This window comes from Empidonax traillii, unplaced genomic scaffold, assembly GCF_003031625.1.
Source record: "Empidonax traillii isolate 1590-97213 ecotype Southwest subspecies unplaced genomic scaffold, ASM303162v1 scaffold80:size1517328, whole genome shotgun sequence".
Taxonomy (NCBI): Eukaryota; Metazoa; Chordata; class Aves; order Passeriformes; family Tyrannidae; genus Empidonax; species Empidonax traillii.
Genome location: NW_020955273.1, coordinates 78,294 through 94,911, shown reverse-complemented (window position 1 = coordinate 94,911; position 16,618 = coordinate 78,294). Strand labels below are relative to the sequence as shown.

General features: G+C 37.8%; 2 protein-coding genes across 5 annotated transcripts in view; both read left to right on the top strand.

Annotated features, from left to right (window-relative positions):
- The window catches only part of BMT2 (base methyltransferase of 25S rRNA 2 homolog), a 34,706-nt gene extending 23,451 nt beyond the window's left edge, over positions 1-11,255 (top strand). For both annotated transcript variants that reach the window (XM_027880930.1, XM_027880931.1), the window contains exons 4-5: positions 3,292-3,406; positions 8,199-11,255. In XM_027880930.1, coding sequence (XP_027736731.1) covers positions 3,292-3,406; positions 8,199-8,828 — 745 coding nt within the window. In that variant the 3' untranslated portion in view covers positions 8,829-11,255. The remainder of the gene's footprint in view (positions 1-3,291; positions 3,407-8,198) is intronic.
- A 1,616-nt stretch (positions 11,256-12,871) lies between these two features.
- TMEM168 (transmembrane protein 168) overlaps positions 12,872-16,618 on the top strand; it is a 26,865-nt gene continuing 23,118 nt past the window's right edge. The window contains exons 1-2 of one of the 3 annotated variants that reach the window (XM_027880927.1): positions 12,872-13,294; positions 15,508-16,438. In XM_027880927.1, coding sequence (XP_027736728.1) covers positions 15,639-16,438 — 800 coding nt within the window. In that variant the 5' untranslated portion in view covers positions 12,872-13,294; positions 15,508-15,638. Of the gene's footprint in view, positions 13,295-13,442; positions 13,536-15,507; positions 16,456-16,618 lie in introns of those variants that run through there. The other 2 variants (XM_027880926.1, XM_027880929.1) reach the window with 2 other exon arrangements.

The window sequence follows — 16,618 nt, the reverse complement described above, 5'->3', positions numbered from 1 at the left end:
CCCCGACTGGGAATCAAACCCGGGCCTCGGCGTTGACAGCGCCGTGGTTTAACCACTGCACCACCAGGGGCACTCAAGGAGAATGTTTAGATCTCTGGAGTCTGTCTCTCCTTTTTATGGGAAGTTTTCTCTGCATAGTAGAGTCATATTCTCTCTTGTTATATTTGCTGTGGTCCCAGGTGTCTGTTGATTTGTTGTTACCATACTGGACTCTCATACAGAGCAGAAGCATATAAAGACATACATTTTCATGTTTGAATAGGTGAGAATCTGCCATTAATGTCTCCATATGCTAGACAAGGAGATATGCTGATCTGAGAAATCTTGTACTACCCTTATGTGGGAAAAGACACTACACTTGACCTCAGTCCACATTTGTGATTTATGACCACTAGGATCTGCCTCAACACTATGCAAATTTCTCTTGCATAGATTACAATGTTATTGTCATCAAAGCTTGGAAACATTGCTGTCATCTTCATTCTGAAATCACACACAGTACTAGCTTACAGAGTAGCTTGGTAATGTTTGTAGTTTTAATTTAAAGATAATTGTTGCATCATTTGCCTTGGTTGTGGTGGTATTTCAAGAGAAGTAAGTCCTGGATATCTTCTCTTCCATACAGAAGCAAAATACTTAAACTTGGCATTATTTATTATTCTACCACATGCAACAAAATGTTTTCTCTTGCTTCTCCAACATCCTCTCTCTGGGAGGTGACTGGGAGTCTGGAAGGAGCCCAGAGAGCCTAGATCTCTTTATTGATGATGAAAGGCGCTTTTTTTCTGCAGTATTCCATAGTGTTCTGTTGTTGCTATGAGTACCGCCATGGCTTGATTGGACTCCATTGGCCCTGCAGATCTGTTTCTGAAAGTTTTTTGCAGTTATCTATCTCTCTAGAGCTGAGTCTTTCCCAGAAACATGACAAGTGATATTTTGGAGATGCCAATTGGTTTTGACTACAGACACTTGAATCAAAATAATAACATTTGCTTACTGGAAGGTTTATTACCATTTTCTTCTCCATGAAGTCCCTGTGAAAGCTATGACTTTGTTTGCCACTATTAATGGAGTTTGGATGTTCTAATATGTTACAATCCATCATGGAAATTTTTTTAATGCAGCCCTGTAAATGATCCAATAGAAAAAGCTCAAATTGTTGGGTGGTAGTAGTGCTGTATAAATTCTTCTCTTTTTCTTTTTTTTTTAAATTGTGTGGATGCAGTCATCAAGTTGTGCTTTATAGAACAGGTGGGTGTAGAGTTTGTACATGTGGACTGGAACAGAATTGTTTAACTCCAGCATTTACTGGTTTTTTGCAATAGCAAAGAAAGAATAAGCATCAGGGATCTCTAAATTCAGAATGCAAGGAAAATAAAAAATATGTCTTTGATTGTAGGATATGTAACAGCTGAGTCCTTAATATTCATGATAACTGAGTGCAACATTCTAATTCTAATTGTAATTCTTTTAAGAGGGCAGCATATCAGGTTAGATAAGTACCAGGACAATGCAAAACCTTTAAACGATGACAAGACAGCTGATTGCCAGTACTTCTGTACAGGTGCATTGATGTTACCTGATGCTACATTATATATGGTAGTAACTGCCTTAGTCATGAAAAAAAAAAGTGCCTGTTGTTGCAAACTTGAAGACCACGAATGTTACTCTGGGCATTGGTAAAGGAGGCTGTCCTTTAGAAGGTAAGAATGCTTTCAGAGGTAAGTCAGTAGTCACGATCCTCAAAAGTTGCCACACATCTTTTTTTTTTCTTCTTAAACTATGTATTTAGCTTCAAGAAAAGACCGGTGATGTCTTTTATCTTCATAACGGCATTTCGGATTGGTTTTGCATTGGGTCATGGGTGACATCAGAGCTTCCAAAGAAAAGGCAAATCTCATTTGCCAGCTTGTATCATATCTTCTGCTGTGCTGTGATAGGGGCTTCTACCAGACAGTAGAATGTCCTCTCTTTGTTTCCTCAGTCTGCTGTTTTCTTTCCGATCACCCACTCCTCTCTGTTTTTTTAACTCAGTAAGTTTTTGCATCTGTTTGAGAAGATGACGGGCCAGTTATTCAGTGTGTGGTTTTGGTTTGTTGTTTTTCATTTCCCATGAAGTTTTGAAAGGGTATGTGTGCTTCTCTGGAACAGCATTGTCTATTAAAGTGTCTTTAGCAGTATGTCATCCTCTTTCTATCAGTCTAAGCAGTAAGTAATGAAGTCATAATTTCTCAAGTTATTTCCCCACCACCACCTTTTTTTTTTTTTACCTCTGTTGTTTTGTAGCATAGTTAAGTATTTAGCATTGCAGACATCGGCCTTCTTATTTATAATTTCACCTTGAATGGGATCATCACACAGTGGCAGATATTCTCCAGAATTCTTACAGGATAACTCTTTATTTTTGAGTAGTTCAGAAGTACTCTGATTTAGGACCCTCTTTCCCAAACTAGATGGCTGCTTTTGACTGTTTCTCATTAAAAAGCTTTTGGATTCTCAAAACGAAAATTAATTGCATAGCATGGAATAGACTTTTTTGCGCCTAGAATTTTTGAGGAGATACTTCATTTCATTTAAATGTCTAGAATAACTTCCCTACAACTTGAACAGCTGGTTTTTATGTTTGTGACTCTGCATGGACTGATCTAGCTCTTTGACAGCATCCGTTGGGAACAGAATTGGAGTGAACCTTCAGCAGTCATCCATTAAAGAAAATGTTACCTAACATAAAGCAAATAAAAGATTGTTTTAAATTTGCAAGGAATAACTAAATGCTTTCATTTATAGTTGTTGGGTTTTTTACCTTGGAATGTGTTTTCTTGTCTTCATTAAACCAATTATGTCACTTGACTTCAGTTGCCCTTTAAAATGGAACTATCAACTATGTAGTTCATAGTGTTGCCAGTTTCCCTTTTCAACTCCTGCAGTTTTAACTGTGGTGTCTAGTGTGACTTCAACACCAATAAATACCACGAAAAAGGTAAGTGGGAAACACAAAGCAGTAAGAGAAAGCCTATCTAGTGGACACACAATTTACCTTTTTATTTACTTACTTACTCCAAGTACACAAGTTGATAATATTCCAGCTGCTCTGAACAAGACTCTTCTGATTGAGCACTGAAGGAGCTTGGTTCTTTAGGTATCTCAGCAACTGAAGTGAGACATTCACTTCTATTAGTCACTACTGTGGTGTTCTGTGAGACTGTTTTTGCATTAGCTATCTGAAATCGTAATTCAGAATATAGTTTTAAAAATAACATTGGATAAAACTGAATTCTTGCTGCTTCTTAGGTTCCTTCACTCCTTGGGAAAGATCAGGTTACTTGATGTTGGTAGCTGCTTTAATCCATTTCTGAAGTTTGAAGAATTTCTTACAGTTGGCATAGACATTGTTCCAGCTGTTGAGGTATGTAATGTTTGCTGAGTTTATTATAAATTTGATTCTCTATTTTTAGAATGTCTCAAAATTACTATGAAAAAAGTATTTTTACTACTTAAGTATGTTTTCTAAATATCTGTGCCATAATAAGAACTGTGGCACTCCTACTACATCCTTTCCCATGAACAGACTCTAAACCCTAGTTGTGTTTTCTTTTAAAAATATTATATTTTCAAGAGCTATGCCTTTATAATGGCATGATTAATCTTATAATTGGAAAATTTTAGTAGCCATCTTTTTTTAACGGTATTTCAGTCCTTGCATCTTAAAAGGCATAAATAAAACTTAAGTAGACTTATGCCTAGGCAAGAACCTCTCAGAAGTTGCATTCACTGACAAAAGGAAATGATCAATGACTGTATTTGGTGAGTTTTTCTGGGGAGCTTTAGTAATCAGAAGTGCACTGTAAGGGGCTATATTTCTATATTTCTGTTGATTGCTAGTAATATTATTGAACTTCCACAATCTAGAGGACAAATTTATCAGCACATATGGGATATGTTGCTTCATTTTCTCTAGGTAGTAAGGTTTTCAAATGCATTAATTCTGCTGTAATCATATGTTCTTTCTGTCTTCTGCTCTTGATCCAACTTTTGTCAGCGCTAATCACATTTATCAACCAAGCAAAATGATGAAGTGGAATAAAAATGAAAAAGACACAGAAATACATTTCTGACAGAAAACAGGAAAGCCTTTGACCACTTACAGTTTAAAATCAGGCTCTGTTATAATCTGTGGCCTAAGGTAATCCTCTTTAGAAGTGGAGAGGTGAGAAGAAGTGTACAAGTAAAATAACAGTTACCTTGAAAGCCGTGTTCTCGTATTTGCTGCAGTGTGGTTTACATGTGTAATGTGTGGTATTTTGTTGTGACTACCACGTTTAGTCCCCTAACACTTAATTTGTATTTGTGTATATGCTTAGAAATACTAAAAGATATTCTTTAAAAATCTGAGTCTGATTAATTGCTTTTAAAAGCAATTCAGTATTAGTTTCATGTAAAACACAACCTTCAAGTGGACTCCATCTTGCCAAATTAGAAAAATAGGCATCAGTTGCCCAAACATTGTTGCCTTCCACCACTTCAGAGTCTGTAGGACATCTGCATAGGGCTGTTGGGCATGGCACAGCATGTAAAAGAGACACAGGCCACTGAAATGGCCACCACTGGCATCCAAAATGGTAATATGTGGCAAGAATTTCCAGCTAAGATACATAGATCCTCAGTGTCTGCATCTCAGGTTCTGAGTTCTTATTACAGTCAGTGGAGTTCTGTTAAAAATAGTGAAAGCTAAATGTCTGCTGTTTGATGGTGAGATGAATTGAATTTTGTATTGACTAGTTCTCCAGTGACTTTATTGGGAGCCTAGGCACCTAAAGTTATATCGGTTGAACCTAACCATTAATTTTTGGGTATGCATAGTTAGTATTTTTCTATCTAGTCTATTGTTCTGTTTTCATAAGAAAGCTGCATTTTTTTTCATGAAAATCAATTTAAATATACAATGACCAAAGCCATTGTTGGAAAAGGCTCAGAAAGGTAACTTCTGTGGAGTTAATGGAGGAACATACACAATTTCTGTGTACTAACCGGTTCTTTAGACTCTTTCCCAGTACAAGGGAATGATAATTGATTTCTTGTCATCTGACATAGTACCATAGCTTCATGACAGGAGCTTCTCAGAGTGCAACTGTACATGTAGCTACACACATATTTACTGTGAGGCCTGTCTCAGGCTGACTGACTTATTCCATTCTTTTGGGTACTTTGTCCTGTTCAGGGCACCTTGAAACCTAGTAGCAAGTGTTCTTGGAGTACCATGGAGTACAGTTTGCAAAGTCAAATGCATGTGCTAGAATAAGTTTAGGCCTACCTCCAAAACAGAATTAATAAGCCCTGATGTTTTGAAGATGACTCTACTATGAGCTGCATCAGCACCATAACCCCCTGAATAAATTTATTTTTAGACTAGCAGTTGCATGGGCTGATTTAAGATTTTTGGAATAATAGCTAGAGGTTTGTTTTGGTAGTTACTATCATCTTTGACCTGAGAAATTGATCTGATACCTTGTGGTAGAAGCTGAGAATAGAAAAACTAGTAACATTTTCTGATTTAGCAGATCTCTTAGGCAAGGTGCCAAAGTACTCTTTGAAACATGGATAAGTACAGAGTCTTCTTACAGAGTCAGTGTCTTGAATAATATTGTGTAGAGGGTTAAATAATTCCTTCTTTAATAAAAGTAAATTAATCCACTTTCTGCATCTAGAAATGTTTTGGATATAGGCTAAGTAGTTGAGTAAAATAATTCAGTTAATTTGAGGAATAAGAAGGATATAATTGTGGAAGTACTAGGAGAGGAAGTGGAATGTTAGTTATATAGCAAATGGATTAATGTCTTCAAAATGTTAGAATTCTTTTGCGTACAAAGGATGTAAACTGTAGATACATGAATATGAAAATATATTTCCATTAAAAGATTTTGAGTTTTGAGAGAGAGTGGGGAACTGCACCTAGAAAAGATTAGTATTTCCTTTAGCTAGCCAGTGTGTACCCATTTCCAGGTACACTGAGAAACTAAGAGGAGGGAAACTGAGGCTAGGGTAATCTGACACAGTCCAGAGTCTTTTTTGGCTACTCCTTCAAACATTTTGCCTAAAATACAGATAGTCCGGAATCAGTTGTTGTTTTCTTAGAGGAGTTTAATTTATCTACCAAAAAAAAAAAAAAAAAAAAAAAAAAAAAAAAAAAAAAAAAAAAAAAAAAAAAACCAACCAAAAACTTTCATACTGCTGCAAAACATACTGAATATGCAGCAGATGTTGTATTGGAGTAAGTATAGTCTGAGACAAAAAAAAAAAAAAAAAAAAGAGTTTGGAAGGGTACTGGAATTAAAAATTAGAATATATATATATCAGTGATCCTTGAAGGTCCCTTCCAACTCAGAATATTTTTTGAAATATCTGTGAAAATTATTCACATAAGTAGGACTGTGTTCCTAAATGTCAGTGAGATATGAGTGCTGTTTCAGTATCTGTGAGGAACTTCAACATCTATTCAAGACTTCCTTATCTAGAGTTTAGTAGCAAACTCCAGTTTAGCGGCATTTTTGTCCTAAAACTGCTTACAGAATTCTGAGTCCACTTGAAAATACTTCAGTCCTGAAATTGTCTTTAACATTATTTCTGCATAACCGCTTTGTATTTCTCCACTACTCAGAAGTACTTGCGGTCTAAATTATTTTTCAACTCTATTTGTGTAACCACTAACGTTTTAAGTCTTTTAAGTTTTGAAGTTCTAAGTAAAGTTAGCATGTCCCTCTGAACAATTAGTTTTCAAAATGCTTCTTTTAAAACTTAATAGAGGATATCATGAAATTGCTACTGTTAATTTCCTATTCTAAGTATTACAAGGAAATGTAATACAGCTCTGCAGGTATAATGACTGCAATTAAAATTTCTTGGTTGTAGTCACATAATGCAAATCTTTTTCTTGGTTTTTTTGCTTATTGAAGGCCAAGATTAAAGCTCATGAAATATAAATCTCCAATTTTTTTGAACATTGATTACTTTTTCTAATTTTTTGCCTACTCTCAGAAGAGATTGTGATTTTTATATAACCAAATAACATTTTTTCTTTTTATAAAGAAATTACATTATCTTGTACTTGGAAACAATTGTGCATATCAGTTTCTTAATGAACACCTTTGCAATAGTGTTCTAGGGATCTTGTTTTAATATTGTTTCATAAAACACACTACAAATATTTTCATGGTATTAAAATGCAGCAGGTGTAACCTTTCAGATGTGCTCCACACAGTTTTGTGTCTGCTTTCACATTCATTTACCTGTTGAGTGTAATTAACTACACATTCTCTAGGCATTAATAACAATTTTTGTTGCTATCAGATCAAAACTTTATATCTTCATATATTTTAATACATTTTTTATGAAAAGTTAATCCTAGGTTTTGATGACTTAAATTAAGTCAAAACTTAAATTCACTAAATAGCATGCTTGTATTTTTGAATGCTTTGTAATTAAGGATGCTAAGAATTTACTCTTCTGTATGTTGTATTGTGTTGTCATTTCCTATGTTTGACAGCTTGAGTGTACAATGATTTGTAGTCCTTACCTTATTTCGATAATTGCCCAAATATTTACCACTTCACTTTGTATTTACAGCAAAGTTAAAACATGTACCTACGTCACTGCTGGGAAGCAGTCAGTGTTCTGTAACTTTATCATGAATATTGCCTCACCATTCTTCGTTTCTGTTCTAGTAAAGAGTGACACTTTTTTTCCAAGTGACCAAACAACTAAGTTGCTTGGATTCTTTTTAAAGAACTGGTAAAAATACTGAGGTCTCAAATTTAGTTTCTAATTACTCATTTCAGCTTTATAAAAACCTATAAAAGGCTTTCACTACCTGGGAAAAAAAAAAAGCAATATAGGCTTATCTGAGTTCTTCAATCATTTGTGAGATAGTTGAATTGATACTTTTTCTATTTGGGCTAAATTTTTTTTTATATTAACAGTTCTCAGCTATCAAATCTCTAGTAAAATACTGCACATCTAAAATTTTGCATGTGTGTTACATTTTTCTTTTAGATTGCTTGATTTAACAGCAAGAGGAATGTTCAGCAGGCTTGACATTTCCTCAAGGGAACTGAGAGGTCATTGATTTTTTCTGTGGGTCTTGGTTGTATTTGCTCTTTAAACTAACCTTGGTGCTTGGTTTTCTGTTTTTGTTATTCCACCAGAGCGTATACAAATGTGACTTCCTAAATCTTCAAATTCAGCAACCTCTCCAACTGGCACAAGATGCTATAGATGCCTTTCTTAAGCAACTGAAAAATCCCATTGATTCTCTACCTGGAGAACTGTTCCATGTCGTCGTTTTCTCACTCCTCCTTTCTTACTTTCCATCACCCTATCAACGATGGATATGCTGCAAGAAGGCACATGAACTTCTCGTATTAAATGGCTTATTGCTTGTAATAACTCCTGATTCATCTCACCAGAATCGCCGGGCTATGATGATGAAAAGCTGGAAAATTGCCATAGAGTCCTTGGGTTTTAAACGCTTCAAATATTCTAAGTTTTCTCACATGCACCTGATGGCGTTTAGAAAAACTTCCCTGCAAACAACCAGTGACTTAGTTAGCAGGAACTACCCAGGAATGTTGTATATCCCGCAGGATTTCAACAGTATAGAGGATGAGGAGTATTCCAACACTTCCTGCTATGTTCGGTCAGATACAGAAGACGAACAGCTAGCTTACGGTTTTATGGAGCTGCCTGATGCTCCCTATGACTCAGACTCTGGAGAAAGCCAGTCTAGTTCAATTCCTTTCTATGAGCTAGAAGATCCTATATTGCTTCTAAGTTAATGTAGTTGTTGAAATGCCCTTTCAAACCTCTTGCTTAACTAATTTTGCTATACTAACATGGGCTCAACACACAAAAATGATTTGCATAAAGGAAATGCAATGGTTTACAGAGTTTGCTATTTTTTTCTACTTTTGAATTTTAAAATTTATTCTTGTATGAAAGTGAAAAAAATACAAGTTTTATGCAAATGACTCACGTCATAGCATAAATTGCTGTTACTTTCTTTAGATTTGTATCACTAAATTTTTTTCAGAAAGGTACCATTCTTTTCTTTAGTGCTGTGAAGTGTGAATTCTATTTAATTTGTTAAATGTTGTTTCAGTATTTTAACTCAATGTGGTTGAGCTTAAGGCACTGGAGTTGGTGGGCTTTGAGAAGTATATGTAGGAAGAAATAATTTGCACTTTAATTAAATGTGCAGATAGGTTAAGACACTTGGTTACAAATGTCCCTTCTCTAATCATGGAACAAAACTTTTTTTTCCAAAATTTGTTTCACTCTGGTTAAGCCCGGACTGGAGAAACTATAATGCTTGCACATTTGATTTTATGTTTATTGCAGCCCTCTTGAGATAACACCAAAACACTGGAATATATTCATCCGTAGTTATACATACTGTGTAATTTCATTGCGTAAATAGCAGTTAGACATGAGATTTCTGAAGAGGCTTTTCCCCCCAGAGGAATATGGTACGTCTAGACGATTATGTTTCACTTCAGAGCTGGAATCTGGTTTTGCGATTTTATGAGTGTACAAGCACTAACAAATATCAGTATTTCCCTAATTACGGTGTTCTGTATTCACTTCCAACTGTGTTTTTTGGGGGGATGGGGTGAGTTTTGTCATGTTTTAAAGTAAATTATTTATGCATTTTGAAAACAAACAACTTTTTCTTGAATTGTCCTTATTTGTAGACCTCCGAAGTTATCTGGTAACTACAGACTGATTTTTTTAAAAACGAACATAATCATACAAGTTTTTCAAGGATATACATATTTGCATAAAGCCATGTATTTAGACCTCACATGTGATGTGTAACATACACTATTTGTTTACTTATTAGGACCCAGAAGTCTTTTGTTCAGTTAAATAAAAATAAAACTCCATAGCTGACTGAAAACTGGACTGCACTGGAAGAAGATCGAACATCTATTTTTACATCTATTAAAGTTTTAACTTGTGTAATGAATTTCTGGGCTTTTGCAGGAAAAAACAGTTCAGTGGTTAAAGTAAAAGAGGATTCATTATGAGTTTAGCTTAGATTTCCCTCCATTTAAAAATAACAGCCAGAATTTTCAGGTTTGAATGTTACGCTCTTAAATTTATATGTAAGTGCCTAATAAATGAATTGAACTGGGTGCCATGTCATGGTTTTAAGTCCAACTTCAGCAAATTGATAAAAAGTACTAATATAGTTTCACAGGTAATTGTGAGGAAATACACCTTACACCATATTAACCTGACGTTTTGTAGTTGTAGTACAGAAGTTACCAGATAAACTAAAGTTGTAATGTGGATTTTACAGTGGTTGCTACAAAAATGAAACTTACTCCTTCCACTGAATTTTGCACTGTAACTGTCACACTTTGACCTACCTGTTTTTCTTTTATACTATTTCCTGCATAGAGTAATCCAGCATTGGTCTAGCTTACACTCAAATGTGGTCTGGACTACGGTGCTGTATTTTTTAACATAAGCTTTTTGTGTCTCTTCTTGAATTTAAAGCATTCCCGAATACCTGATTCAAATTTGTTATTCAATCCAAATGATATGGTAATACAAACCAAACAATTATATTCTGATGAAAAAAAGAATTGTGTTTAAACATGCAAGAGTCCTGATTCACCAAACATAAATGTTGGCATTGACTAATGTAAATTGGTCTGTGATTAATACCAAAAAAAAAGGCAATTCAGATTAAGATTGATCCCCCCACAAATGGTTTAAAATACTAACATTCAAACTTTAAACCTTTTTGACAGTTTTGTGACAACATTGTGGGTTAGGGACCCGAAATTCATAACAGCTTGGTTTTCTTGACGATCATTTTAAATACCTGAAGTGGTTTCATTGGTGGTTTTGTTTGTTTGGGATTTTTTCCTTTTTTGTTTTGGTTTGTATTATTTATTTTCACAAGGGACAGTAGATTGTGGTGGAGGAAGAAAGTGGGATTTGCATAAATACTTATATCTCCCTGAACAATCAAGTGGAGGTATCAGGAGTTGTTGTATATTTGGCTTTGGTTCAAGAAGAATATTTCTAGGTTATGAAATATTTGAAAATTATGCGTGGGCAAGAGATCTCTCATTCTTAAGGTGCTCGAGAGGAAAATGAAGAAAATGTGTATTTGCATTTCTGTTGTCTTGTATGTCACTACTTTTTCAGAACAAAGCACATTTATTAAAAACTATCTGAAAACCTGAAAACATTTTAAAAAATTCTTTGGGGGGGAGATATTATGTTTTCTTTCTGGGCAATCTGTTTATGCTGAAATCCAGTGAAATCAATGCAGAATTATTTTCCTTATCGTCAAGAGAATAGTTGTCTTGGGTTTATTTTATAACCAGTAAAGATGTTAAATATGGTACTTTTGATTCGGCTTCTACATCTCATGTTGAAATTTTTGCTTTTTAGAAGGGCTTTTGGAGTTCCTCCAGTTGATCCTGTATCATATTCCTTTGCCTTCCCACTTAGGATGTGACTGACCACTTTCTAATTCAGTTACTCTCATCTTTCATTACATGTTCTTAATTTCTTCTCTATCCCCCTGAAATATTTTTGTAGCACTTGTTGAAGGTTGCCCATTTGAGGTCACTGCTGTACTTTTCTATATCTTGATTCTGAGTACTGGAGGTGTTGAGAAAAGGATGTCAATGGAAAAAGAAAGCCAAAGAACTGAAAATTCGAGGCTCCTTCCCAGATCCAGATTCTAGGAAGATTCAATTTCAGCAGAACTGAAGTGTGTCCCCAGCACTGCAGAGCCTACCTGGTATATTCTGTTCTTCTGCTTGCTCAGTACTGCTTCCTGCAGGGCCTTTGTCCTCTTCTGCTTCAGGGAGTCTTGCTGACTTGCTTTAAAAGTGATCATTCTAAGGCTTTTATATCTCCATGAATCAGCAGCAGGTTTTCTACTTGTTTTTCTTTGATTCCTCAGTTTTTCTCAATTGTTCTGGACCTGTACAATAGCAAGAAGATTTTTTAGAAAGGTTTCATTTCACAAACTTGCACAGAAACTTTGCTGTCTTTTTTTACTTTCTAAGTAAAATATTCACCAAGAAGTATTAATAGTTGCCTGAAGAGTATTCCTAAATCCCAGTTAGATACAGCACCAATTAAATGTTGTCCATGAATGATGGTAAAGCATCTGAAGCATGTGACCTTCCCTAAGCAAATGAGAGTTCCACTGTTCTGTTTGTTAAAGGGAAACAGCTTGTGGATTTTTTGTTTTGTTGGGTTGGTTGGTTGGGGGGGGTTGCAGTTTTTATGGTTGTTGTTTTTTAATCCATGTAACTTTTAGGCCTGTTAACCTGTTTTATTTAAAATTTGAAGAGTAGTAATGATTCTGGAGACAACTGACATTCTTGTGAATCAGTTGTCTGAATGATTCAGGCAGGAAAGACAGACAGTCAAGTTTAGATGTTTAAGGCTGTCAGTCAGTCCTAGTACTCCTTTGACTCGAGGCAGAAGGGGCTAGTTGTGATGAGTCACAGAATGGTTAAGGTTGGAAAGGACCACAGTAGCTTATCTAGTCCAACCTCTCTGCCAAGTAGGGTCATCCATCCTCGAGTACGTTGCACAAGATTGTGTCCAGACAGTTCTTGAGTATCTCCAGTGAGGGAGACTCCACAACCTCTCTGGGCAGTCTGTTCCAGTGTGCATTAACATGCACAGTGAAAAAGTTCTTCCTCATATTCAGGTGGAACTTCCTGTGCATCAGTGGTTGGTACCACCACAGAGAGCCTGAGTCCATCCTCTTGGCACCCTCCCCTTTAGATATTTATACACATTGACGAGTTCACTTCTCAGTCATCTCTTCTTGAGGCTGAGCAGGCCCAACTCCCACAGTAAGCTGCCTCTGTAAGGGAGGTGCTCCATCCCTTAGTCATCCTTGTCCTCTGCTGGACCTACTCCAGGAGCTCCACGTCGCCTGCTCTGAGGGGCCCAGAAGTGGGCACAGTAAGGGATGAAGCAATTACAGCAACAAAGGATGTATCTCCCCAGCAGCCCAGCCCACCTGCAGTGCTCAGAGCCTCTGCACAGCAGCTGTCTGAGCTTCTTTCAGACTCCCCTTGGTTTGCCTCTCTAAGCCGTGGAGCTGTTACGATCCAGAAACTTCCCCCTATTTGCCCGCCTGTCTGCAAGGGCCAATTCAAAACGTGCATTTCCCACACTGAGTGTAAGGAAACACAGATGGTCGAGTCACCTGCGTGCTAGAGGATGGAGAGGGCTCACTCGGCCTTGCAGTCCTGATTCAAACACAGTTTTCCCGATTCCGTGTCTAAGCACTACTTGACGGAGGTTATAGGTTTGGGTGGGGCTTTTGGTGGTTTGTTGCTTGGTTTTTTTAAAAATACTTCTGTCCGGCCGCGCCCGGACGCCGCGGCGGCGTTTGAGCCTCGACGCGGCCCGTAGCGGGAGCGCCGCGCTGGGCTCGACATGGCGGCGTCCGGCGCGGGGGGCGGGAAGGCCCCGGGCCGGCTGTGGAGGTGAGAGCGGAGCGGGCCGGGCCGGGGGCAGGGCGGGACTGGCACCCAACGCGGCCCGGCGGGGGGGACACCCCCATGGGGCGCGGGGACCGCCGGCAAAGAGCGGCGTGCCGGGGCTGCCCCTGGCGGGACTCGCGGCGCGGAGCGCGGTGCCGGCACTGACCTGCCCCGGCCCCGCAGGTGGAGCCCGCCGGGAGCGCTCCCCGCGCCCGGCACAGAGATCCTGCTGCAGGCGCGATGTGAACCCCTGGAAACTAACAGAGCCATTCATCATGGGGTTAAGGCTGCTGTGTTGATGTGTTAGCTAAATACTTTTTGTTTCAAAATCTTACAGAATTGCGTTAAAAAGAAGTGCTAAATCGGGAGAATAATGCAGTAGGAAAACGGATTTAGTACTTTAGATGGACTTCACCTGGATTTAAAGTCAGCTGAAGATAAACTATTGAACCAACTTTGGGTTTGGGTACTTTTTTCAACTTTCTTAGACAAATTAGAGTAAAAACTATGAGAGCGGTGTTCCTTTACATATAGGAGGGCTCTTAGATAACTTAATCTCTAAATCTGTATTGAGACTCCAAATTTTGCTTAAAATTATGTTTGCAGAACTTGATAAATACTTAAAAGTGGGTGTCTACATTCCGTTTGGAATCTAAATGTGATTTGCCGATATGTAAGTCATGTTCAACCCAAAACTTTAAGGCCATTAGTTTAAAACAAAACGAACACCACCACCACCCATGACACTGAACAGTCTTAGTGTAAACAGCCCAAGGAATAACAAATTGCTAACAACTAGCTGTGTGTGAGAGAACAAATCAGTTACTGAAACATCCTTTAAAATTGAATTGATGTCTTCTGTGTATTTGGTAATAGCTGTGTGATGGGATGCATTAATCGTGAAAATAAACTTTTTCCTCTTCACCAAAAAGTTAACAATGTATTTTGTTTAGAAAAATGCTAATGATTAATAGCGTGGTTTAGGTCTGCACATTTTTACTAATTGTCTAGAAAGTGGAGCCAGGAAGAGGAGGTTGCATTCGCAGTCCAAGCTGTCATTTTGCAAATACGTTGTTCTCCAGCAGCATTTGTCTTTTCTCGAGGAACAGATGTATTCCCCTGCCCCAGCACCAAACGCAGCTCATGGGGCAGCACCAGAGGAGCTTCTCTGGTGTGATGGCAGCAAAACTCCGCTTGGCAGTGTTCTGTCACAGTAGCTGCTTGCCTGCAAGGGAGTTTGCTGGTGCTACCTATCCCACCAGAAAATAATTTACTGATCACAGCAAAATTTTAAGCCAGGTGTTAGACGGGATCTAACGTTTGAGCAAAGGGCTCATTCCTGCTGGCTCCTGTGGGGCTGTTGTCCAAATGAACGAATATAGTGTGAGCCCCTTGACTTGGAGGGGTTCCAGAAAGCCTCAGGAATCAAGATAAACAGGATGGCATGACAGATGTTCTTCAGCATAGCAGTAATCACACGTCAGTGCTGTGGGTTGGAAGGAGATGGGAATTTGTTCCTCTGTATTTGTCATTTGAACAAGAGAGAATTGGAGGCAAAGCATACTGAAAAGATTTAGTATAAAGTGAGAACTTATCAAATATAATGGTGAAATAAAGCAGTGTTTTAAAACAATACTGTACTGTTCTAGAAGGTAGTGGCTATCATAGCAGTATTTTGCATATCCACAGATATCTAATATAGTTAGATATAATGGGTGAGTTTTGTGGAAAACTGCACAGGCCAGGTTTGTTTTCCACTCATTCAAATTATGAAGCAAGATTTATGCAGAACCCATTTTATATTGGTTTTCATAGTGACCCCAGTTTGAATGACCTTCAACAACACACTTGCTTGGTCTTTTTAATGTGTTAATTTAGATGTTTAACTCCTTGGTGAGAAAGAGTGTGTCATGTTTATGTTCCATATGATTAAAAGGAATTATTTGCCACTAAAACTTTTTTTAATTCTCTTCCAGAACTTTGAGGATTCTGGACCGCTGTTACTGAAATGATATTACAGAAGGCAGTGATTGCATTGTGTTTGTTGAATGAAACCCGAATATTTACTTTCAGTCACGTGGGTGAAATCCCCTAACTGCAGTTTACATGTGTAGGTCACTGCGTTACTGTGTTAGTCATTGTCTCTATGCAGCAATGACAAGGCTAGAAGAAGCAAACAGGGAAGTGAACATGCACTCATCAGTCAGATACCTTGGCTATCTTGCCAGAATCAACCTGCTGGTTGCCATTTGCATGGGCCTTTATGTCAGATGGGAAAAAACTGCGGATGCACTGATTTTGGTAATATTTATTCTGGGGCTCTTTGTTCTTGGAATTGCCAGCATATTGTACTACTATTTTTCAATGGAAACAGCAAGTTTGAGTCTCTCCAATCTTTGGTTTGGTTTTTTGCTTGGCCTTCTCTGTTTTCTTAATAATTCTGCCTTCAAAACGGATGTGAAAGAAGAAGCTACTAAATATCTGCTCCTCTCCGCCATTGTTTTAAGGATATTATGTGCTTTGGTTGAGAGGATTTGTGGCTGTGTCCATCATCGACCGACTCTGCTGACAACAGTTGAATTTTTAGAGCTAGTTGGATTTGCAATTGCCAGCACAACTATGCTAGTAGAAAAATCTATGAGTATTATTCTGTTGGTCATGGCTTTGGCCATGCTGATTATTGACTTACGTATGAAGTCTTTTTTGGCAATTCCAAATTTGGCAATTTTTGGAGCCATTGCATCCCTACTCTTTTTTCCATCACTGCAAATCCCCACAAACCCTTTTGCCTTGGCGTGTTTCTTCAGCTGCCTGATTTCTGATCCCCTTCTCGACGTTTACTTCAGTGGGCTTTCAGTTACTGAACGATGGAAGCCCTACCTGTACCGTGGCAAAATTTGCAGAAGGCTTTCTGTCCTCTCAGTTGGAGTCATAGAACTCACCTTTTTCATTCTTGCAGCCTTTAAACTGCGTGATTTAGATCTCTGGTATTTTGTGATACCTGGTTTTTCTATTTTCGGAATTTTCTGGATGATCTGTCATGTGATTTTTTTAATAACTCTTTGGGGATTCCACACAAAACTAAA